The following is a 25,485-nucleotide window of genomic DNA, read 5'->3' on the forward strand; positions in this document are numbered from 1 at the left end:
GAGCTGGACATAGCACCCAGGCTCTGCTCTGGCCCATCAGCCAATGAGGGAAGTCCAAAAGGTGCCCCCACCCCTCCAGTATGAGTAGGCCAATGCTGATCAGGTGTAGGGACAGGGTGGAGAGCCCATCTGACCCTTTCCTTTCCTTTTCCCTTTCCCTCCCTCTTTCCTTTTCTTTTTTCAAGAATATTATTTTTTAATGACATAGGATCATGGATAATACACATGCTTCGTTCCTATCTATAGTTGTACCTGCATAGGATGTGCCAACAATCACATTAATAACCAAATAAACTCCATGACTTTGCTTGGGTGACACAGTAACTGTCACCAAGGTTTCCACCCAAACAGGTGGCAAATTGATTCTGAATGGAAGCTGGTACCACCTGCAGGGAATCTAACTGTGGGGATAGTTCATCAAGGCAGCTGCAGAATAGACTCACTCTGTTGAGGTGAGGGCACTTTGTGCTCGGGATAGAAACCACGCCCGGGCATGTGAGCACAAGGGTGAAAAATGAGGTAAACCCAGTCACCACCAAAGTGGGGAGCTGGCCTTCTGCCGTGTTGCACCTCAGCCAGTTCTCTCCAGTCTCTGACTCTCTTGATCCCTCCCTGTCCCTTGCCTCCTCACCTTCTGCAAAGCACTGAAGCCTGGCACACACTCAGGTCTCAATTCCGTCAGTTGTTACTGTCATTGTTGGTGATACTGCTCTTTGCCTTACGCTCTTTCTGCTGCACAGAAGTCTCCTTTGTCACGGATGGAAAATTCATCTGCAGTCTTCGGACTCTGATGGCCTTGGCCATGCTTCCCTTGTCCCAGGATGGACAATTATGTGCCTGATAATATTCTAGTCCTACTTCTGAAGCTCAACACAAATCTACCTTCATAGATTTCCTTTTGAATTCATGTCTCACGGCATATTGTTTGCAATTTCATTGCAGCATTTATATCTGCCTCTTGTCAGCCATGCTCACGGTCCATCCTATGAGATCAGACAGCATGCCTGACTCACCCCTTCAGCCCGGCACTTTGCATGGTTCACCAGTAGGTGCTTAATGAATATTTGTTGGGTTAAATTGACTTTGATCACTAGTAACCTATGTCCTAAGTTTATATTGGTGCTGTTGGTTTCCAAGAAAGGAACCTGTTCCACTCTGGAAAGAGGAACCCAAGACCTGAGGCCTAGGAATATCTCAGCGAGTTTCCTGGGAACTGGAAAATGAAATGATAGTGAGCTATCACACCCTCATCCCGATCAGAGCCCTGCACGGCCTCAGACAGAAGCGGCTGTTTAGGGACAAATGAATCACCACAATCATTGCCCATCCACTTTACTTGTGACCTTCTCTTTAAGGGGAAATTTGATTCGAGACTCACAAAGGCTTTCAGTATCAATTAGGTGGTAACCAGTCCATTGGAGGGGCTCTTGCAGCTGCCCCAGTATATTCCCAGTATACTTCTCCGGTTCTAATGCTCCCCTCTGTCCCAGATCATTGTCCTAAGAGATTATGCAAATTTCCCAGAAACTCACGCTGTGCAAAACATCGCACAGCCTATCTTTAGACTCAGAATTGGATTTCCCTTGGGCCTGCTCTGAAGTCTGGGCAAATGCTCCCAGTTAATGCATACAGCTGTGCACTTCTCCCTTATGCAGATGGCAGGACTTTTTGGAGATGACCTAATTCCCTCAGGCCCCAAATCTCAGCAGAGCCCCATGGGAATATACTCTTGGTCTCCTGGAAGCTTCTTTTTATGAAGCTGTTTTCACCCTGGTCATAATGTGAAACTGGAAGTATCATGTTTCACTTAAATGACACTTGGCTTCTTTAAATTCCCCTTCTCTTCTGCACAAAGGTCTTGACTTATCTGTCCTTCCTTCTTCTCAGAACAATGATAAGATAGCCAGCCCGGCAGATCCCGTGGAAGCAGCCCCTTTCCAGCCAATGGGGACAGTCCCTCTGTGTCTTCCAAGAGCCTTACATTTCCTTCAGTCTCCAGGTGGTCAAACAACTGACTCGTCACCAGCAGGCCAGCAGCTGTCTAGACTCTGGCTGAGCCCAGAGCTTCGAGGGGGAAGATGCAGGCTCGATGACTGAGCAGTTTACAGAGAAGGCTTGACATTTTGTGCAGGCAGGGGGTGAGGCAGGGAGTTTTCCCATTTGGACTTACTAATGAGTATGTTTACTCTGAGAGATTACTGAAGAGTGGGACTGCGTAGAATCCAAGGAAAAGAGGCTCAAGTTTGTTCCTAGGATAAACATACCACTGTAAGGGATGGCTCCAGACTGAGCTGAAAGGAGTAGGTGGGGAAAAAAAAAAAAAAAGAGGGCGCCTGGGTGGCTCAGTTGGTAAAAGCTTCCGACTTCAGCTCAGGTCATGATCTTGTGGCTCCCGGGTTGGAGCCCTGCATCAGACTCTGTGCTGATAGCTCAGAGCCTGGAGCCTGCTTTGGATTCTGTGTCTCCTTCTCTCTCTGACCCTTTCCCACTCATGCTCTGTCTCTCTCTCTCTCTCTCTCTTAAAAATAAATAAACTTAAAAAAAAAAAAAAAAGGATTAGGTGGGACTGACAGCCCCACAGAGGGAGCAGAGGATACCAGAGCAGCTTTAGGCTCCCATGTTCCAGGAAAGGACTATTCAAAGGGGGCCAGGGGGCTGATGTTTACTGAATCTCTGCCAACTACCAGTCAAGTCTTGGAAGTAGGTTCTATTATTATCCCCTCTTTACAAATGGGGAAGTGGGGGCTCAAGGGGGTTTTATGAACTCTGGCCACGTAGCTGGTGAAAAGCAGATCTAGGGCTCATGCTCAGGTCCGGTGCACTTGATGGTCAATGTTTTCATCCATGCAATCAATTTCAACAAGGTCATGGCAAAAAAAAAAAAATTAAGATATAAACTTCTGGACTGGCAGTTTAAGGAGCTCAGGGGAACTCTCTCCAACAAAACAGCTATTTAACTGGAGAAAATTATAAATATCAATTATTTAAAATCTCTGGAAATTGTCTTAAAGGCATAGGGCAACTGGAGAAACATTCATTTAAGAGTATCCACTAAATCTTGGTGAGAATGGGGAGGGTCTATGGCATTGGAACCATGACTCACTCCCTCATCCCCTCTTAGCTCTATCTCGTGGAGCTGGTGCTCCACTCTGGGCAGGTGTGGCCGATGACACAGGGGCTCCCTCTCCCTCCAGCTCCCCATCTAGGTTATAGTTTGTCTCCAAAGGTGCAAAATGCTGGTATTTCGCATCCTCACAGCCCTGTGTTGCAGAAGTTCTGTTCTATTCTGAAGAGGCCCATGCCAAGATGACCGAAGCTCCCTTTCTTCCAGGAAGCCCTCACTCCTGCAGGAAACGCTCTGCTCCAGGAGCAGCGGGCAGAGAATCTGGGGCCTCAACTGCCGCACCCCACTCGCTCCCAGGATGGAGGCTCCACTCTGGGAGAGGCAAGCTGAGAACACAGAGGGCGTCTCCGTCTCAGTACCTGCTTGTAGAACAAGGGTGTCACTCAGGGGAAGCAGATTTCTGTCCCCATCTCTGGCTCCTGCACAATGCTACGGATGTTCTACCCTGGGGAGAAAGCAGACAGTGTGGATGAAGGGCTCAGAAAGGCTGTGTGCTGTTGTTGGGCTGCAGCTACTCAGACGCCGTCAACTGGAGGCAGGGCAGACTTGAAATCATTCCCCAATTCACACACAGCTCCATCAGCAAATGGTAGATGCCTCACTGGCACAAGAGGCTTCATTAAGCACAATTTCTGACCAAACACTAGGCTAGGGGCAATTCCTAGAAAGCCAGGCTCAAAAATAAAGTCACCCATATGCCTGTCAGGCACACAGCCCGGCACACAGCTTTCTGTGTCCAAACTTGGACTCTCTCAGGAGTGACACGGGAGGCAACATCCAAGCTACTGGTCCCTGGCTAAATGTGGGGAAAAGTGTAAATTTCTAGAACTGTGATAGAAGTCTCCAAGTTTCACACACACACACACACACACACACACACACACACACACACACACCAGTGAAGGGTAAGTATCTAACTGGTCAAAGGCACTTAATCATAACTTTCAACTGATAAAGGGCTTATGCTCATCCAGGGGAGGCTTCTAGAGAAACAGGCTAAAATACAAAACACAAGGAGGGGCGCCTGGGTGGCTCAGTCAGTTAAATGTCTGACTTTGGCTCAGGTCATGATCTTGCAATGTGTGAGTTCGAGCCCCACGTTGGGCTCTGTGCTGCTGGCTCAGAGCCTGGAACTTGCTTCAGATTCTGTGTCTCCCTCTCTCTCTGCCCCTCCCCTGCTCACGCTCTGTCTCTCTCTGTCTCTCAATAATAAATAAATGTTAAAAAAATAAAAAAAAAGATTAAACACAAGGAAAAACATCTGAGCAGGACATAAGAGGCCAAATGGGAGAAACGGATCAACTTCACAGAATTGGTCCAGCCAAGTCAGTAGAAAAATGATGACAGGCTGAGGAGGGGGAGAACGAGTATCCAAGGTAATCGTATATTATTGAAAATGTCCAATTGTGAACAAAATCTTGAGATATACAAGGAAAGAACGTGTGATACCCAGGCAATAGACACAGTGTTTGAGGGGGTCTGGAAGTAGGACTTGGTGACAAAGACTTCAAGGCAGATATAAATACGTTCAAAGGAAAACTAAAAAAATTGAAATCATGCCAAGTGTGTTTTCCAAACACGGTGGAGTTGAATTAGAATATGTGTAAATCTGGGGTGCCTGGGTGGCTCAGTCGGTTGAGCGACCGACTTCGGCTCAGGTCATGATCTCGCGGTCCGTGGGTTTGAGCCCCTCATCGGTCTCTGTGCTGACAGCTCAGAGCCTGGAGCCTGTTTCAGATTCTGTGTCTCCCTCTCTCTCTGCGCCTCCCCTGTTCATGCTCTGTCTCAGAAATGAATGAACATAAAAAAAAAATTAAAAAAAAAAGAATATGTGTAAATTAAATAACATATTGTTAAATGGCAAGCAGGCCAAAGAAGAAGTCAAAGGGAGCTAGAAAATACCTTCAGATGAATCAAAACAAAACTCCACATATTAAATCATATGGGATGGATGCAGCTAGAGCAGTGCCCAGAGACAGATGTATAGCTGTGAATGCATATATTGAAAAATAAGAAATATCTCCTATCTACAACCTAACTTCTACCTGAAGAAACCAGAAGAGCAAACCAAATGAAAAGTAGGCAGGAGGAAAGAAAATGAAAGATTAGAGCACAAATACATGAAATAGAGAATATAAAAACCGTAATGAAAAATCAACAAAATTGACAGTCCTATAGTTAGAAGGACCAAGAAAAACAGGGAGAAGACTCAAATTACAGAAATGAAAGGGACTATAATGTAATATTATGAACAATATTACACCAACAAAGTAGATAACTTGGGTGAAATGGACACATTCCTAAAAAGATGATAGATGTGTTAATTGACTGTGGAAGTCATTTTACAATGTATATGTATATTAAATCATTACTTTGTACACTTAAATATACACAATTTTGTCAATTGTACCTCAATAAAGCTGGAGAAAAAAGGAAAACCAGTCCGTTTACAAAAGCATGAAAAAATACAATATTTAGGAATAATTTTAACAAAGAGAGGCAAAATTTGCATGTAACGTTGAAAGAAACTGAAGATGATCTAAATATATGGAGGGCACCATGTATTCTTGGGTGGAAAGACAACATCGTAAAGATAGAAATGCTCTCAAAATTGGTCTACAGAGTCAACGAAATCCCTATCAAAACCCCAGCTGGCTTTTTTGCAAAAGTTGACAAGTTGATCCCTAAAATTCATATGGAAACATGAGGGACTTTGAATCGGCAAACCATCTTAAAAAAGAACAAAGTTGGGGGGTTCAATCTTCTGAGTTTCAAAGTATACTTACTACAAAGTTACAGTGGTCAGAATTGTGGTTTCACACTTCCTAGTTTCAAAACACACTTACTACAAAGTTACAGTGGTCAAAATTGTGGCAATATAAAGGCAGATGCACAGATCAATGGCATAGAGTTACAAGTGCAGAAATATATGGTCTATGAATTTTCAACAAAGGTGCCGTTAACAATTTAGTTTGACAAACGGTACTGGGACAACTGGATATCCATAAGTAAAAGAATTAAGTTAGATTCCACATCACAACATGCTCAAAATTACTCCCAAGCTGATATTTCTAAATTTAAGAACCCAAACTACAAAACTCTTAGAAGAAAATATAGGAATAGATCTTCATGACCTTTGGTTAGGCAATGGCCCCTTAGATTTGACCAGAAAGGAATAAGCAACAAAAGAAAAGAAATAGGTAAATTGGACTTCCCCCCAAATTAAATCTTTTGTGCTTCATGGACACCCCCGAGAGAGTGAAAAGGCAACCCACAGAAAGGGAGAAAATATTTGCAAATCATACATCTGATAAGGGTCAAGTATCTGGAATAGATAAGAAACCTTTACAACTCACAATTAAAAGACAACTCAGTTTAAAAAAGGCAAAGCATTTGAATAGACATTTCTCAGAGAAGGTACAAAAATGGTCAATAATCACATGAAAAGATGCTCAATACCATGAGTCATTAGGGAAATGCATATCAAAACCATAACGAATGGATGATTGTAATAAAAAAGACAAACAGTAACACATGTTGGTGAGGATGTGGAGATACCAGAACCCTCATACACGGTTGGAATGTAAAATGGTGCAGCACCTTTGGAAAACAGATTGGCAGTTTCACAAGAAGTTAAACGTTGGGTGACTGACCCAGCAATTGTGCCCCTAGACACACATCTAAGAGAAATGAAAATATATATCCACCTCAAAACTTGTAGATGAATGCTCATAGCAGCATTGTTCATGATAGGCACAGAGTGTAAACAACCCAGATGTCCATCAACAGATGAACAGTGACACACAGTGTGTGTGTGACATATCCATATAATGGAATAGTATTCAGCCACAAAAAGGGGTAACATGAGGATACATGTTACAACATGGAGGAACGTTGAAAACATTAGGTTAAGTCAACAAAGCAAGTAAAAAAGTTCACATATTATATGAGTCCATTTATATGAAACGTTCAGAATAGGAGTATCTATAAAGACAGAAATTGATTAGTGGTTGCTTTCGGTGGGGCTGGGGTGGTAATTGCTAATGGGTACCAGGTTTTTTGGGGGGGGGGAATGATGAAAATTTTGGGAACTTAGATTGTGATGAATCTGATGATGACTATACAAAAACCAAAAGCCATTTAATTGTGTACTTTAAGTTGGTGAATTTCATGGTGTGTGAATTATATCTCAATAAATACATCTTAAAAACTAAAAAATGGAAAAAAGAAAAAAGGAAAACAACCCTTAGTACTGATGGGAGTCAGAGAGGACATCTTGGATGGTCCCCAGGGCATGGGTCCTCATGACTGAGGGTCCGCTGTGGCTCTCTGTCGAAGCCGGAGGATGGTGGCTACACCCTTCCGAGGCTCAAGCATGGGACTCTGGAGTGGCCTTGCCGCTGAGACATATGCTGGTGGTGTTTCCTCAGTGCTTCCTTACTTTGGGGCCTCCTTGAAGAGCACTCACACACAGTGTGAGGCCCCCAGAGCGATGGGGACGTGGGACATGGGTGGTGTGTAATCTGAACATCATTTTCCCCACTTTTCTCAGTTGAGTCATTGCACCAACCCTGAGAGAAAGCTGTTATTCCCACACACTACGGGGAGAACCCGAGACCAGAGACCTGAGGAAGGCTGGCCAAGGTCAATCAGCATGTTAGCGGCAGAGCCAATGATCCCAGCCCAACGCTGTTCTACTGCCAGTTGCCCTGTTCCACATCTACGGAATGTCTGCCCCACTTTCTGCTGAGAAAGAGAATGGGACAGGCTAGGGTCAGTCCCTCTGGTCTTTGTCCCTGTCAGGGATAAGGGCCATTATACCATCTTCACAGGGATAGCAGGGGATGAGGACGTGGGTGGAGAGTGTCTCGGCCGAGAGTCAAATGGCGACATGTGGTATTCATCTGCCTCTCACGAGGTGCCACTTTCTCGTCTGGTCTACTGACAGAGGCACGGGCTGCAGCCTATTTAACGACCTCATCCCAGCTTTGTTGTGGTTTTGGGCGGCAGTAAGAGAGCTTTACTTTGCTGAGCGAGGCGAGACCGTAACTGTCCGAACCTCTTGCTCCAGAGTCCTGCAGACTCTCCCTTAACTGAGGACGGGCACCAGGAAGCCCAGATGTCACAGGACGGTACGCACACCGTGTCACCTGGAACCCCCAACGTGCAGCTCCCTCTAGGGACCATACCAAGCAATGCTCTAGCCTTGGGTTTATAGAAGTTTATTAGAAATCTGATACTCTGATATCACACTTCAGGGTTGGCTTCTTGCGACCTGGGCATCCATTCCACTCTACTGGCTTGGGTTCTGAGAACAGAGCAGAAGTTTTGGGGTTCCCCAGAAGCCCGCCATGCCTATACTGTGGGGGTGTCTGTGCCCATCATGTCCCCCTCCACGTGTGACGGATGCAGGAGCCCTGCCCCCTCTCCACGTGGGCTCCTTCTGTGCACCGGGGGCCTGCCTGGGACACCTGGCCCGGTAGGAGCTGGGGGCCGTCCCTGCCTACCAATGTTCTTCACTCTCCCCCGGGGACCCTGGGACCCTGAAGCTCTTCTTTGGTGGCAGCTAAACAGCTCTGCCGCTTCCGGCATCGAGGGTTCATGGGAACATATTTCTTTGTTTTTTTCTCACTTGGTTTTACAGGAGACCTGGCTTCGTGCAGGAAGAGGGCTGCTCGTTTGCAACACCTATGGGATTCTGGCACCAAAGTGATGACTGGACTGGCTGTATTCCCACACATTTGCCGTGTGACTCCCAGGGGATGTGGAAGGAACACGTGTTTCTCACCCAGAACCTAGAGCAAGTGCTGGAGGAGTTGCTGTGGCACAAACTGGTCAACAGTGTAACTACTTTTTTGAGCTTGCCCATTCATCGAGCTTGCTTCCCAAGGGTAACGGGTCTGCTCCTCCTTGCCACAATCCCACGGACCAGAGGACGCTCTTTAGAAACAAATACCATGGTGAAAATCCTTTAGGAAAGGTCTGATTCGAATTTCTTCCTTCATTCTAAGCAGACTGTCACTTCCACAGCCCAGGGGCAGAGGGCTAGCCTGCCCGCCCCCTCTCCTATCTCCCCCCTCTTTCCTTCCTCTTTCCCTCCTTACATTTTAAACAAATGTGCATTTGTCACCTATTCTGCCACCACGCACCCTCACCCACACATGGCAGGGCCACCTCTCTGTGCTGAGTGTCTCCAGGGCACCACCCCCGTGGTCCCTGCATGCCCGAGGTACTGTGTCCTGTGCTGCGGTCTTCACCGCTGGATCGTCGTCGGCTGTCAGGACCTTTCAGTTTACATCATCTACTTGGAATCTCGGGAAAGTTTATGTGGTGGGGAGGCAGGGAGTTCTCAGTGATGCTTCTGGAATGAGCCTCACTCATCCGGCCTGGTTTTCCCTGCAGGGAGCACAGTGTGGCATTGTGTCCCCGAGCGCCTGTGCAACTCAGGCGGCACAGGGCCAGCCCCAGAGCACGCAGAGAATGCGGCCCACTGCTCGAGCTGCCCCCCTCCTGAGGGCCTACAGCCGTGCCTTCCCTGCACATCCTGAGCCAGCTCGGCTGGGGCTTGGGGTCTATGGCTGCCTTCACACCTGCCTTTGAGATGCTTAAGTAGCCCACGCATCCTTGGGCCTTCAGAGCTGGATTGCGGCATCTGACGCGAGATGGACAACGAGGCCTTGCTGGGCCCCGTGTCAGGAGCAAGAGAAGCTCATTGGCTCTTGGGGCTGGAGCAGCCTTGTGTGAAATGGGGCTGATGGTCTTTCTTGGGGAAAGCACAGGGACTTCCCCACCCCCTGGCCAGGAAGGAGGAGCTTCTGTTGGCTTGAGACAGCACCAGCTTCATCTGTGCCTTGCCAGAGGCGTCTCCAGGATCTGCCATGCCACTTGATGGTCCCAGAAGCCCAGCTACCACGGGGATGTCTGGTCACCCCTTGAAGCACTAACCTGTGAAGACCCCAAGCTCCCTGGGAGGGGGGCCCTCAGATGTCAGGAAACTCCAGGCAGGGCCATCGATCTATGCAGACCCCTTGCTGAGTGTCCCCTCAGCTGGAGCCTGTAGCTCAGAACAGGCTGGCGTCTGTGAGAGAGGACAGGAAGGCAGGGGCCTGCGGGGGAGGGATGATGGGGGTGGTGTCAGAGGTGGTCTCCTCTGGCTCGCTGTCCCCCCCGTCCAGGTCTTCGGTGAGAGACGGGATGATTCTGACCATGCTGTCTTCGAAGTGCACCTGCTTCTTCTTGACCAGCGAGTCGGCTGGCTCCAGGGTCAGCTCTGTCAGGGTGTCCGGGCACTGGAGGGCACCGGGCTTCTTGGTCCCCTTCAGGATGCTCTTCATGTGGATGAAGAGGGAGCCGGTCCCCTCCTTGAAGGCCCCGTGGAAGGTGTACGTTTGCTCGGTGTCCCCAGAGCCAGTGGTGCTCACGGCACTGCCGGAGGGGTCCGTGTACTGCTCTGGGGGAGCGGGCGCCTCGGGCTTGGCCTTGCTCTTCTTCCGCTTGCTCAGCAGGAAGTAGGCCAGGCCAGTGATGATGAGCATGGAGCCTGGAAGGGATGTGGGAGGTCAGCATGCTGGGTGAGTGCTGGAGAAGGGCCAGAGGCCGTCCAAGCCCGCTGTCCCAAAAGGCCATCGCAGCACCCTCAGGCCCTCCTGTGCTCCAGCCTGCACATGTGACTTGTCCTCACGCACCCACTTCACATTCAGGGGGCAGGCCTGATGCCCGGCTGAGGGACGTCAGCAGGGCCAGAGCTATGCTGGGGTCCTCACCCTCATCGTTAGCCAGGGGGCCCCATGCCTGAGGTCCCCCGCCTAGTGACAGCCAACCCTGGTTCAGCCTGCCTGGCCTCTAATCACCGTGCTTGGCCTCCCTGCTAGGACAGCGTGTCAGGCTGGACCTTCAATGGGTCTGCACTCTCTTCTGAATGCTGGGCTCCAGCGGCTGATCTGGGCTTCCTTCCGTTCCCAGCAGCGGGGACATGCTCCTTCCTCAGCCTCCCCAGTGAACACAGAGGAAAGAGCAAATCCTATGGGGTGGGGCTGGCCTAGCATGGGCCCCCCTCCTGGGGGCCCCCCACCCCCAGCTTCCAGGCCAGAGGTCCCTCTGTCTCAGGCAGAGATTGCTGCTCTGGCCAGAGGAAGCCTCCGGGCATCTCCGAGGAGCAGGAGGCTGTGGCTCGCTCTGGCCTCGGCAATGCTGAATCCTTCTCTGGAGTCCACTGAGGGCTGTGCAGAGTGGCCTTGAGATGCTATGACAGGTACATGAAAAGAAACCACAGGGAGGAAGAGGAAGCTCTGCCTTTCGACTTTGTTTCCCTGGGGCAGCTGGCTTCCTGGCATTTTAGGTGGGTCACGAGAAGGGACAGAGTTTTCACAGCTAGGGAGGAGGGGAGAGGAGGGTATTAGCCGAAGAGGTCATGGACAACACTGAGGGGCAGGATCACAGAGTCCTGTCTTCTAGGATCAGACACTAGACTACTGGCAGGCTCTGTGAAGTTGGGGTGGGAGAAGATGAGGAGGCTTTGAGGGTCTGCCCTGGGTCCCATCATGGGATACCTTCCAAACCAGGCTGAGGAGTTTGCCCCTGAGTGGGTAGGCACTGGGGAGACAGGGATGGGTTTGTACAGAGAAATGACCATCTCACGCCCTCCGAAAGCTCTGACCACACAGAGGCATTGGAGGACAAGTCTCTGTGGGTGCAGCCTCTGGATACCTGCATGAAGGGACATTCTTGCCCCTTGACAGCATGAAGGATGTCTGACACTTCCTCATCCCCAAGATCTAGGCCGGAGAAGTCAATGGGGTCAGTGGGGGCCCCGGGAGCCAGTGTCCGTGAGGCCTGTGAGAAGGGGATTCAGCCCTCCCTGCTCAGAGCCCGTCTGTGGTGGGGGTTGCTGGCCTCCACTAACTCCTGGAGGTCCTACCTGGGATGGTCACGTGCCAGACCAGGACAGGGTGGAGAAAGCAGGCCACAGACAACAGCATGTATGCCAGGAACTTCTGGAAGCAGCCCAACCAGCGGGCTTTCTCCCTTGCTTTGTAGGCTAGGGACGCTGGCCGACACCTGGCGGGAGGGAGTCCAGGATTAATAGGAGACAGGAAACAACCCAGACAAGCCCCAGCAACAAGTGAAGCTATTGGAGGCTGGGACTGGGTCTTTCTGTGTCCATGTTCTCTTTAGTGACCTCCGGCTGAACACTCCCCAGGGGCTGGTGTTCTCACCAGGGGTTCCACAGTTAGGGGTCTTGTCTGAGTCCCTCCAGAGGGTCCACAATTTTTCTGAAATGCTGTCTAGCCCTGCCTTTAGGTAAAGGGGAAAGGAGCCAAATGATATCAGGACTCAGCCAAGACTGGGAAGGAAACCAGGGCCCCATTGGGAGGTCCCCCGTGGAGTAGAGAAGGCACACAGTAGGGGAGATAGCCTGCTGGGACAGTTGTGTTGACTGTGCACTGCACAAGCTGCCTGGCCACCTGTATGAACAGGCTGGAATCCAGTTATACCTTGCTCACGGAGTGTCACCTAGGCATAAGATGGCATCAGCCCGGAGGGGCTTTTTTAAAAACTGTCACACAAGGACCACACATGGGTCTGGCAGAGGCCTGATGCTGAGCAGTTTTCCTCAGGGGTGTTGCTTCCAGGTTTCAAAGGAGGAAAGGGCTTGCCTTTAGGTCTATCTCCTTCATCCTCTGAATTGGTCTGGAGCAGGGCTCTGCACAGCTGAATTCTGGCCAGGCAAGTTTGGGGGCAGTGGAGGGGCCTGGAGGATGCTGTGCTGGTCCAGAGCAAGGCCCTCCACCACGGCCATGGCCATGGCTCATTGGTGCCCTCTGGTGGACGTTCTTTTGTGACCAAACCCGGGCTGGGAGAAGGGAGTCCAGAGCAGGGAGAAATGCCCCTTCAGCTTCAGGGCTCTTCCCTGCCCCCTCTTCCCTGCCCCTCCTCCTTCCAGAGAAGTTGCAAAAGATCCCTTGGCAGTAACATACATCAGAAAGGAGGAAGCCTGTGGCCTCAGGGCTGGTGACCTTGGGAGGCAGCTGATAGCCTTGCAAGGTACCGGGACAGCTGGATTTGAGGCCTGGCTCTTTCCCTGACTACCTAGAAACCCAACTGTTTAGGTTCTGAGAGCTGTGGTCCAGGGACAGCCCTTGACCACATTGATGACAGCTTCTACAAACTGAGGCTTCCCAAGATCCTTGCAGCCCCTGACTTGTCCCTGGGTCCCAGCAGGAAAAAGAACCAGTTCTCAAATCTAGTTCTGTTTACTCCAAACCTGTCCGGCCTTCTGCAGGGTCCTCACCCCTCTGTGGGTGCCTTGGATGGCAGGTGCAGGTATGATCTGTTCTTGGTGGTGGGGACAGACTCTGCGGGGAATTCTGGGTGGGAACAGGCCCTCAGTGAATGCTTCACTCTACTCCCCTGGTTGGGAGCGGGGAAAGGAGACCACTGAGCCGTGCGGGCCTGATCCCATGTCTAGGCGGGGGCTGGCCGCACTGTGGGGAGGGAAGCCATCCGCAGCGACTGCAGGAGCAGAACATCACCTGGGCTGTGGCCTCACAGGTGGGGGTATCTGGGAGCATCTGGGGCTGGGAGGTGGTGGAGGGGCTGCTCTGGAGGGTACTTACTGGAAGCAGATGGTCAGCAGCTGAGCCACAAAGTAGGCCCCTTCACAAACAGAGATGACAGCTCCTATAAACCTGTGGAGGAGACAGGTAAGGGAGGTCTGGTGCCATCTGGTCCGTGCTTCGCTCTCCCATAGCCTTTTTTCTCACAGCATCCGGGGCTCCTGGCCAGGCACAGCCAGCAGACTGACCAGGGGTCTCCCGATCTGATGCTGCCACTAAGCCAACATCTGCCAGGAGCTGCCTTCATGCTAGGACCTGGGCCTCAGTGGAGGGGTGGGGGCCAGGGCCCAGACATGGGTGAGGGAGTATGGGCCAGCAGGGGAGGCCGCCTTGATCCAGGCCCCTGTGTGGACACTGGCAGGCACATACTTCTACTTACCGTCACTAGGAGGACATTCACTGCTTGGCTGTAGAAACCTGAAGGCTGGATCTGTTCCAGACTCCTTCCCTTCTTCCTCTTTTCCCACTGTCCAAACCGTCTCCAGGAGGGGCTGGTTGTACTCCTTCCACGGTTTAGAGTCACTCCCATTCTCTCTAGCCTCACCTGTCTGACCTGAGTTTGGGCACTGCCCTCTCAACCCCTGCACTAGTCTCCCCTTCTCTGCCTCCCTGATTCCCTGCTTCCCCTCTCCCCTTCCTGCCTCTCCACTCTGCCCCTACTGGGCTGCCCCCAGGGCTCCTTCTGACACCTGAATGTGACGGTATTCCTCCCAATCCAGAATGCTTCAAAAGTTCCCTGTGCTCCAAGTATGGTCCAGGGGCCTTCCAGTCAGAATCTTCTGGGAAATATGTAAAATCATAGATTCCTGGGTGAGCCTCAGACTTTATATATTAGAATCTTTGGGAATGGAACTTGAATGTTTTGTTGGAGGGTCCTACTGGCCCATAACATGGAAATTTCTTAGCATGCCTTTAAAGTCTTACATGAACTTCTATAGTCCTCTGACTACACGGGAAGCTACTAGTGCCACAGGGCCTTTGCACAGGCTGGTCCCTCATGGAAAGACTCCCCTTTCCTCCTTTTTCTGTCTGGTGACCTCTTGCTTCTCCTGGTTTTCCTGTGTGACCTGAGCCTCTGTGAACGCCTTTTGGCAGTTCCCTCTCTAATTCTTCCATGTAGCCCAGGCCCACTGTGGCTGGGGGCCGTGGTTTCCTCAGGTTCCTGGGCGTTGCCCCTGCTACTGACCAGCTGTATGCTTATAGGCAAGCGGCTTGACCTATCTGTGTGTCAGTATCCTCATCTGTAAACTGAGGGTAATTACACTGCTTCAATAACATTGCTTATAACAACTGAATGAATTGATATTTGCAAAGCCTTTCAAATGTGGCACATAGTGCTCATTATATACATGTTAGTTATTATCTTTTTTCTTTCTCTCAAAGTGACCATTTAGTAATTAATCCCCATTCTCTCCTATTCTCTTTATGTCTCCCAGTATCTCCCTCTTACTCCTTAGCTTTTAAATTGGGTAACTAACATTTATATAATGACAACGATGCGCCAGCTATGTCCTAAGGGCTTTCAAATATCAATCCATTCAGTCCTTGTAACCATATTACTGTTGAGGCACTGTAATTATCCTCAGCTTACAGCTAGGGGCCTCGAGGCACAGAGAGGTCAAGATCCTTGCTGTGGTCACACAGCAGATCAGCAGCAGGGGCAAAATTTGAACCCAGCACTCAGACTCCAGAGCCTGTGTTCCTAACAAGCACACCAAGGTGCATGCTTTGTAAAACAAGCGTCATTGCCTGGGATGGGGGGGGGGGGGCAAGGAGGAAACTGAGGCTTGGGCAATAAAGTGACTCACCAGACGTCCTGTTTGTTACTATAGAGGCTGTGCCTCTTGAGGCCAGGGAAGTCTGCTTACTCAAGTGGGGCAATGAATCCAAGGCTAGAGCCCTGCAGTGGCAGCAACATCCTACAAACCAAGGCCTCTGCCCAGGGTGCCACACAAGCCACGCAGACCCTTCAGCTAAAGGTGTGGCTGCTGTTTGTGGGTGCATGTGAGGAAGACAGTGAGGGGCCTTGCAGGGAGGAGGAAGATGGGAGAGGAAGCCAGGGCAGAGAGAAGTGAAGGACAAGCGAAAGCCAACAACAGCTCAGTTCCTCCTGGAGAGTGCGAGGGTCCCGGACATGCAGGACGGAGTGGCCGTCCTACAGCCACTGCCATCGATGCGCTGCGACTGCCTCAATGTGCTGCCATCAAGGACTGAGGACCGCTCTGAGGGAATGCAGAGGCAGGAGTCTGAGATCTGCAGGGGAGCCTGAGTGAGTGCAAAGGAGGACGGCAGAGGAAGAAGGAAGAGGGAGGCTGGCGTTTAGATGGCCCTTGAGGTGTGGGTGGCTGTGAGCTCAGGAGGGTGGTGGCTGCCCATCCCGTGGGGTTATAGAGCAGTGCAGGGTGCAGAACCTAAGCCAGTTCACCGCAAGGGGCAGGGGGACCGGAGGCTGGAAATAATGTCTTCGAGGACTGGCCGCAGAGTGACCAGATGGGCACAGCGTCCTCTCAGGAAAGGGACAGAGCGGTCAAGAAGGGGCAGGGTTCTGGGCAGAAAGCAGTTTGCATTAACCGGCTACTGACCTGACCTGTTACAGCAGGATGATAACCCTACCTCTAACTTGAAGTGACCGTGTGGGTGAGCTGCACAACCGTGCGGAGAGGGGGAAGGCCGGGCCCGCTTCTGGATTCCGGAAAGACAGCGCAGAGCAGCGGGGACAGGCTCAGTGGGACATGGAGGGTGTTCAGAGCGAAGAGAAGTCACTTTCAGGCAGTGGGGGCTTCAGGCTCCGGGCAAGCTTCCCAGGGCAGAACGCCAGGAAGGAATATCAGGCTTTGGGAATGTCGAGGTGGGTGGAAAATCACCTTGGGTGCTCACCGGGATGAACAACGGGCTAGGAGGTGAGGTGGTGCAGGTGAGTTTGAGAAAGAGTCAGAAGCTCCGGGGGTGGAAGCTGAGTGACAAGAACTAAAATGGAAGCCAGGAAATGGCAGAGAGTATGGCCGGGAGACCCTGGCAGCTGCTGAAGGTTCTGGAAGAGCCCTGTGTTTATAGGTGGCTAATTGTGTGGTGGTGTGGATGTGGGCTGGAAGGGTGGAAGATGGGAGATGGTGGGTGTCTAGCAGATTGAAGACCTGCCCTGGGCAGTGATGAGGGTGGATGTAGATGGGGAGGAGAGGGAGGAGCTGCAGAGGCAGCCTGGCCACCCTGCAGGCCAAGCCCAGGCTCCCTGTGTCCCTCAGGATGGGGCTACCGAGAAGCTGGTTGGTCAGAGCCGGCAGGGACCCAAGGCTTTCCTCGCTCCCTGGGTCACCACTGCACAGAGATCTCCTTTCTGCCGGGAGACATTTGCAGAGGCAGCTGGCTGGGAAGGATGCTGGGGAGGAGCTACATGTGCCCAGGCCTGAGTCTGTGCCCTGTTGCTCTTATGTTTGGTGACGTGGCTGAGCTGCTTACTCCCTCTGAACCTTCTAACCTGAAAAACTAGGACAGTGTGCACTTCCGTGATGCGGTCAGAGTAAAAGAACATGATGTAAATAAAACCTTTTTTGTGTGTGTGCATGGCATGTACAAGGGCTCACATATATAGTCTCTTGAGTTGATTCCTCTCTCTTTAAAACAAGAGCTCAGTTAGTGGTTGCTGAATAAAGAAATGATTGGAAAGATAGATGGGTGGGTAGAGGGCGGCTGGCTGGCTCGCTGGCTGAATGGATGGATAGATGGACGGGTTGTTGGACGGATGGGTGGATGGATGGATGGATGGGAGGATGGGTGTGTAGGTAGATGAATGGAAGGAGAATTGTTTGATTTATGGGATAGTCCGACCAAAGCCCTGCCCAAAGCAGAGAATATCCTAAAAGCCCTCTCTACTTCTTCTACCTGTGGGATGTGACGGAGTTAGCATGGGAAAGGGGTGGGGGCTGCTCTGTGTTAGTCTGAAGAGACAGACTTGCGATGTGCCGAGCAGAACATGTGGGCAGGGAAAGCACATTCACGCATACTCACAGCAAATAGAAAGCCAGGCTTTTGAACCGTCCCTGGAGGAAGGTCTCAGTGCCCACGCCGATCAACACTAAGAGGGGAAGAAGAGAGGGGAGAGTGGGCCCACGTGCTCCAGCCAGAGCATGGCCCTGTGGAAGGTTCCTTGGCTGTGGAGTGAGGCTTCTCCCTGGGGAACAGGAGCCAGGGTGGGCTCTTCTCCACATGGCACAGGGGTTGGTGGCTGGGAAGATGCAGGAGAGCAGGGAGCCTTCTGGAATGGTCTCTGGAAGCCAGAGGGGTTTCAGGCAGAACCCCAGCCGTGCCCCCGGGGCACAGATGCCTGTCCTCTGCCCACATGGGTCGTCCCTTAGTGTCCCCAGAGACAGTTCACACTGACGGGCCACCAGCCCCTCTGCTCCATGGCTGTCTTCCATGTGGCATGGCCTTAAGGGCCCTCACTGTCCTGCAAGCCATACCTGTGTATGCCATGTGTCTGGGTCCATGCTTCGCCGTGGGACCTCCCCAACCCCTGTCCCCTTGCCTAGCTCACTGTTCTAGCTATTTCTGTGACCTCGTTTTCACTCGCTGGTTTCATGCCTGTATCACACAGTCCTGGCTCCTTGCTTTGGCCCCAGTGCTGGTTAAGCCCCTGAGGGTTTGCTCGGACACAGGAAGCTGATTAGCCTCGTCCCTCCTCCTGCTCTTACTTGGCGGTTGGTGTTTGTGCACAAGCACCTGACCTTCCATTTGTCCAGCGTGAATTTCTTCTCGGACTCTCCTTTCTAGACTTGCTGGCTCCGGGCTGTCTCCTCACGGGGATTCCCTTGCTCTTACCGCTTCACTCAATGAGCCGTGGCTCAGACCCCATCCGCTCGCTGATGGAAACATTCCACAGACAGCACGGAGGTGTCCTGAAAACTTCCTCCAGGGCCGCATGGCCCAGTAACCAGAGTTCTTTCTGGTCCTAATTGATTACATTGCATCCTCTATTTCTTCTCTGGGCTCGGATGACCCCCTCTGCTATTGGCCGAATTGTGGCTTCACCTTGTCTCCCTCCCAGAAAATCACAGATGGCAGGGCTAGGCTGTCGTGTTTGGTAGCCTGTCCATGTGTGGCCCTTCACCTCTGCTGGTCGTGAGGCTGCTTCCCTTGATGAGTCCTCTCCTCCCTGGCAGAGACATTGTAAACTTTCATCCCCATGTCCTGACACTTTTGTCTGCTGCAGAAATTTTGTCTTTCATCCCCATGTCCTGAGACTTTTGTCTGCTGAAGAGCAGTGGAGAGCCCCTCATTGAGGCCACGGCACCTCTCACTCCTCCTTGGGGGGACTGGATGTGAAAGTGCTTTGGGGAGCAGGGCACAGAGTGCTTCTGTCCAGGAAAGGAGGGGCGGTGCCTGAGGATTCGTAGTGATGGAGGGCTCCGGTGCTCCCCTGGGCTTGGTCTGGAGCCATGGAGGGCCCCATGCCCTCTCCAGGTTCTAGATGTTCACTGGCTTGTACCCCGTTAGGGGCCAGGGATGCTGGTCGGCCACATACATCCAGCAGGCCGGCGTAACCTACAGAGAGCTTAATGCTTTCTGCACGGTGGTCAAGCTCGTCCTGGCTCCTCAACAGCAGCCCGAGACACAGGGAGGTATATACTTCCTACTCAGTCTGTCATCTTGGGTAGTTCTCCCAAGGACACATGTCAGAAGGTAAACGATCTGCAGACCAAACTTGAGACTCTGGCTCCGGGTGATGGGCGGTTTCCTGGTTTCCACTGTCGGTGTGTGTGTGTGTGATGTGGTATATGCTGCAGGCAAATGCCCATCTGTCTATTCAGTTTTCACTCAATGTATGTATCTTGCCCTGTCCTCAGCACTTAGTGTTTATTAACTTTCCAAGTCATCACAACAGTGCTCTGTGAAGGTACTAGTGTTACCGTCCTTTTACAGAAAGGAAACTGAGGCACAGAGAGTGTAAGCAAAAGCAGCCTACCAACCAAGGTCATTCCTGCATTTCAACCTCACATCCGCCAGTTAATAGCTGAGGCACGCAATCTCTTTGAGCCTCCGTTTCCTCGTCATCCCTCTTGCACAGAATGGTTGTAAGGATTCAGTAAGCTAACTGACGCCAGGCACACCACAGTTGCTCAGTCGCTTGTTAACTTTCGGCGGGTGGCTTCGTTCACATTTGTAGATTCGCATGCTTTGTGGCCACTGGCCAGCAGGTGGCAGGAAAGGGTCTTGGAAAGAGCCCTTTGCCCTGGTTTGTTAGGCCTGTGGAGAGGTATTTTGATGCCTTTTGATGGAAACAGAAGGTCAATAGTCAGAGGGGCATTCTAGGAATGCTGTAGAGGCAGCACTGGTCTGCGATTAAAAAAACAAATCAATGGAACAGTAGAGAAAAGAGAGAGCTCTCTCTTTTCTCAGAGGGGGCCTTGGGCAGTCCATGTAGACTGAGGCTGGCGGGTGGGTCTTTAAATATCAGCCCCCACAGGATGGGCAGGGAGGGCCTTGAGTGTTTTGGAGAAGTTGAGCAACATGTTCAGATTGGCATTTCAGAAAGCATCCCGACCTCGGGCAGACAGGGCAAGAGGCTTTGGTGATTGGCCGAGATCAAGCAGCAGACGTGAGGCGGTGACCGAGAGACAGGACCGTGGTCCGGCTGCTCCTGGCCTCCCCATCTCCCAGCACACTTGTAGCCACGAGCTCTGGTTTTGGCTCCTGCTGGCGTGCCCAGGTGCCCTTGCTCCCCTGTTTAATACTAGGGTGCCAGTAGGCACAGGAGCCCAGGCTGGGAGGGCTGGTTCTGTCTGGGGGCTCAGACCAGGCACAGAGAAGGGCGTGCCTTGCCATTTCTTCCTGGTTTTCATCTGGGTAGTGGAAGGCGGAAGGGTGGGACCAGAAGGCGTCTGGGTTTGGAGCCTCCCTGGACGTGACCACCCAGCTGCCTCTCAGGGAGGTCCCAGCACGTGCCGGCACATTCCAGTAGGCCCCTACGTGCATCTTGTTTAGTCTGCACAACGTCCCTCATGTAACTTATGGAAAAATCCCAGCAAGCATCTTGGAGGTGCGGCACCTTGCCCGGGGCATGCTGTTGTAAAGGGCAGAGGGCAGCCAGAATCAGGACTGATTCCCAGGGGCCCCAAGAACCCCCAGCAGAGGAAGGACTCTGGTGACAATGGTGCTGGTGGGGAGGACATTTCCTGGGAGCCCTCACATGGGGTGATGGGGGTGTTACATGGATGACACCCTCATTGCCATGGGCAGTGGACCACTGTGTCCCCTAAACCCAGCTGTGAATGGATTTCTCTAATGTCTGCCACAGAACGAGTCAGGAAACTCCTGCCTCACTGCCTCGATGATCTGCTGAATGTCTAAACTCTGGCTTAGTGTGGTAGTAACCCATCTGGCCCTCTCCCCAGGCCTCTGGAAAGGGGCCGTCAGTCTGAGCAGAGTCATCTTCTGAATGTCAGAAGTAGCCGCGGCTGAATCTCCTTGCCCAGGGCAGTGCCCCCCAGAGACCCAAGAGTTGTCCTAATAGGCCAGGGTCCAAAGTCCCCAGCGGTCAGCCTGCACCCTCATTTATGGCACATCCTCTGTGCCAGGCCTGGGTAAAGCACAGCGGTGCAAAGGAAATATACCCTGGGGCTTGGGCAGACTGTCGCGGACCCAGGAAATGAAGAGCGGGGGAGGGTGGGAAGAGGCCACGGCACCCCTGGAACAGGACGAGTGCTGGCTCCATTCTGTCTGGAAGCCAAGGACGGTTCTGCAGGGAAGGAAGGCAAGGTGATGCCAGAAGCATGGAGCAGCATGAATAAGAACCTGGAACCGCCGTGGCTGAAAAGGGACAGGGCCTTGTCTCTGGGCTTCTCTGTGCAGTTCCTGGGACCAGGTAAGGTCATGGGTTCCACACTAGGGCAGTGACAGTGTGGCTTCCTGGGCCCACACCCTCAAGTCCTCTTGTACTTTGCAACTTCCTCCTGTTCCTCCAAGGGAGCCAAGTCCATTGAGAAAGCTGTGCCTTGTGGTGCTGGGAAAACCCTTGTCCCTGCAGCCTGGGCGCAGACACGTACCCTGGGGATTGGACTTGTTTCTACGAGAACTTGCTCTTCTCCCTAGCACTTATCTCCCCAAAGGTCTCCCGGACCTCTGAAGGTCACACTAGTTGCCATGACTAAGGTAAGTGAGCCAGGGATGGTCTTGTGAAGATGTTCCCATGGATCCCTGGGGCAGCCACACTCCCAGACACCTGATAAACTAATTGCTGGGCTCTATGGCAGAAAAGGAGAGTGGACGCCCATGTACTTTACACAGTTAGGTGAGAGAGATACCCCTAACTTTAGTAACGTGATTTGGGGTTTCTTTGTTACAGTAGGATGTGTTAATGGAAGCTGCCCACAAATTCTTTGCAATGCCTCCCATCAAGAGGTGGAGTCTAACTCCCCTCCCCTTGAATATGGTCTGGCCTTAGTGACTCAGTTCAGTAGAATGATGTAGACAGTTCAAGGACTTACACTGCTAATTCACAAAGAGCTTCCACCCAGGCCTCTTAAAATGCCTGTTCTGGGGCCACCCACCCACCACGTAAGAAGTCTGATGCTCCCGGGACCATTGTGTGCGAGGAAGCCATGTAGAGGGAACGCCAGAGAAAGAGAGAGACAGACAGATACACAGCCAGCCCCAGCTGGTTCAGCCCTCTCCACCAGGCAAGTTTCCGTGAGGAAGTTCCGTGGACGTCCCAGCCCCAGCAGGTACCAAGTGGAGAAAAATGGACGAGCCAACCCAATAGTCAGAACCAAAGCTCCAGACATTCAGCCCTTGAGGAGTCATTCCAGCCACCCCATCGTCATGCAGCAAAGATGAGCCGTCTCCACTGTCTCTGCCTGAATTCCGGAGCCACAACATTTTGAGCGTAATAAAATTGTTGTAGCCTCAAGCGACTAAGTTTTGGAGTGGTTTTATTAGGTAGCCACAGAACTGGAAAAGCAGCTTATCCTATCTTCTTAACTACCTGAGGTTTTTGGCCCAGAAGTCCCTGTGTCTGGTCTGGTCTATATTCTGACTCTCAATGTTGAGCGTGCGCCCAAAGCCCCTTGGGCCTCTGGCCCTTCTCACCGGTCCTCAGCTTGGTTGTCAGAAAGCCAACTTGTGGGCTCCCAGGTCCTGTAGCAACTCTCCCCCTGCTCAACTTTGGGCACGGGCCGGGCGAGGCAGCTCATTAGGAGTGGGGGTGGGGTCTCTAGGATCCTATTCGCTGGTATAATAGCTTAGGCTTTCATGCAGGATCGGTGGGGCTCTGCCTCATCCAAAGCAGTTCCCTTCTGCAGATTCATTTTACAAAGGTTCCCAGTGGAAAAAGTGAGGAAAGCAAACACTGAGGCCCGTCTACTGCGGGAGAACGCTGTGACTCGTATCTCGCACTCACCCCAGACAGCCACATCAGCCATTGCCATGGCAGCTCCCCGCCTGCTGTTCTCACCGAACTGTGCTGGGAACGCACTGTCTTTGGGAGGCCCCACAGTGCCATGTGATGCAGATACAGGACTCCAAGGCCGTTTTGACTGAGGGTCTGGAGCTTCCTAAATGTTTTTCCAGGGGACTAGTTTCCAGAACTGGGGTATTTCAGAAGCCAAGAAATGAGCATGATGTGTGGCCTTCGATTGGAAGGAGGGGTGTTAGGTGAAAAATGGGACGGGTGTGTGAGAAGTCGTTTGGCCATCTTGTCTCCTGTGCGGTTGTCTTCCCAGGACCGCACGCGCGTGGGCCACCTGCTCTCTCCGAGGCCTCTTGTCAGCCCCGTGGATGAGAATGGGTATAGTCCTTGCTTGGTGGAATCGGACCTAGGAACTCTGCCAGGTTTCCAAATTTAGGCAGGGCTGTCTATAAGACACAGAGAAGTTTCGGCATCCAGCAAAGCCAGGACTGATGTAAGGTGAGCACAAAATTTAAAGAGGCGCTCACTCTAAATTTAAGACCTAAATATAAGGAGGTGCTCACTCCCAGGGTGATGCGGAGGCGGCATTGGCCCTTTTGTGACCATGGCAATGGGTGTCTCCGGCCCTGGCATCCAGAGACGCACATGGCCCAGGGTTTGGGAGCCTCTAGCTACTCCTGGAATCTGGTCTGTACTCCTGGTCCCCTTTCCTCCTGACAAGGCAGCCTGGCTGGTGTCTCTGCAACGCTGGCTTCACGGGGCTCTAGTTCAGTGTGAAATGGACAATCTGTGTCAGCAATTCACTCCGACAAATGGCCCTGAGGCCTTTTCCCAGAGCTGGGCGTGGAGACAGAGGAGCGGACAGTTCGACCATGGAAACAAACACCATACGTGTCCCCAGAATCAGGGCTTCATTACGATAAATTCTCTGTAAGAAAAACTTGTCCCTAAGAACAGCCTTGATCCCTAGATGTGTTGTTGTCATTGTCGTTGTTGTTGTTGTGCTGCAGGTGGGAGGGTGGTGCTGGGCAGAACTGCCATGTAACTACTTTTATAGCACCATCAAGTGACCCATTGACTCCTTCCAACACTCCCTGTTATCTGTCCCTCAGGGCCCTGTTACTTCTCTTCCCAGACCCACAGAACCACATTAGGAGCCCCCCACCCCCTGTACAGTCTGCCCCACCCTTCTGTCTCCCCCCTCCTGCACCGTCCCCTGGGGGAGGCATCCTACTTGGTGCCCATTAGGGCCAGTTCTTCCTCCACAAGCATTTGTGGACAGGCCTGTCCTCCTCACCTTGTCCCCTGCCCTCTAGCCTCTGTCCCTCCTGTCTGGGCCGAGGCGCGGTATTTTCTTCTCCCAGAAGCCAGGGCTTTCTTCTGAGTTGCCTTCCTGAGTGGTTTGTTCTAGTTCAGGTTAGCAGGGATCAGAGGTTCTGGCCCGAGACTCTGTGGTGCACCGCTTTCTGGGCATCCTTCTAAGCGTCTTGATGTGCTGGTCTCAGAGCAGGGGCGGATGGGAGCTGTGCGGGTACTCGGCTGTGGCAGAGAGAACGTGAGGCCTGATCAGGAAAGCGGAGCCCCGGCTTCTCAAGCAAACCATAACCCTCTCGTCTGCTTCCTCTTCCGGAAAATGAGGGTAATAAAAGCATGCACAAATGGCTCTGAATGCTCAATCTTAGTACATTACAGAGTGCTGTGCAAATGTAGACGATGGCTCATAGAATTATCAGGAGAGGCAGGTTGTTCCTGCCCGAGAGAGGCAAGCACTCTCAAGGGGGAGGAGAGGGTTTATTCTCATCCTTTCCTTCCATTAATACGCGGTGTTATTGTGGCTAAAGAGCTCTTCTCTGCACACTGATGTTGTTCATTGATTTTTCTGCCTGAGGTCCCTTCTGCAGGCCTGATTGGGATATCAGTAGTCCAAATCCCCATCCATTTCAACATCTCTTGTGTCACGTCCTCTGTGTGACTTGCTAGGGATGCCAAGGGCTTAGGACCAGTGTGCTCATGAGGACGTGGCCTGTCCGTGGTGCTGACTGCCGAGGGGCTATCCTGGGGGCCTCTGGCCTCGTGCTGCTTTTGTCTCAGGACTGACTTCATGGTTGGCTGGGGGTTGTCTGTTCCGACTCCATCACTGGGTGGAGTTTTGATATCTGTCTTACATTCAGTGCGGTGCCCTGATGGCAACAGAGGTCACTAGAGGTCACATTACCTGGCTTTTCATGCCAGGCAGTGATATTGGCTCTGGCTGTGTGGGGAGCAAGATGAGAATGTCATATTCACTGCTGCTGAGGGCAGCCTCATAACTCACCACGTCCTGATTGTCTCTCCTCTTCTTCCTC

General features: G+C 51.9%; 1 protein-coding gene across 4 annotated transcripts in view; it reads right to left on the minus strand.

The window, feature by feature from the left end:
- Nucleotides 1-7,190: 7,190 nt before the first annotated feature.
- Nucleotides 7,191-25,485, minus strand: part of TMEM72 (transmembrane protein 72) — a 29,232-nt gene continuing 10,937 nt past the window's right edge. The window contains exons 2-5 of one of the 4 annotated variants that reach the window (XM_019444996.2): nt 17,746-17,812; nt 13,741-13,812; nt 12,042-12,181; nt 7,191-10,664 (exon numbers count right to left, since the gene is read on the minus strand). In XM_019444996.2, coding sequence (XP_019300541.1) covers nt 10,186-10,664; nt 12,042-12,181; nt 13,741-13,812; nt 17,746-17,812 — 758 coding nt within the window. In that variant the 3' untranslated portion in view covers nt 7,191-10,185. Of the gene's footprint in view, nt 10,665-12,041; nt 12,182-13,740; nt 13,813-17,745; nt 17,813-25,485 lie in introns of those variants that run through there. The other 3 variants (XM_019444997.2, XM_019444998.2, XM_019444999.2) reach the window with 3 other exon arrangements.

This window comes from Panthera pardus, unplaced genomic scaffold (genome assembly GCF_024362965.1).
Source record: "Panthera pardus isolate Hobbes unplaced genomic scaffold, ASM2436296v1 HiC_scaffold_22, whole genome shotgun sequence".
NCBI classification, from domain to species: Eukaryota; Metazoa; Chordata; class Mammalia; order Carnivora; family Felidae; genus Panthera; species Panthera pardus.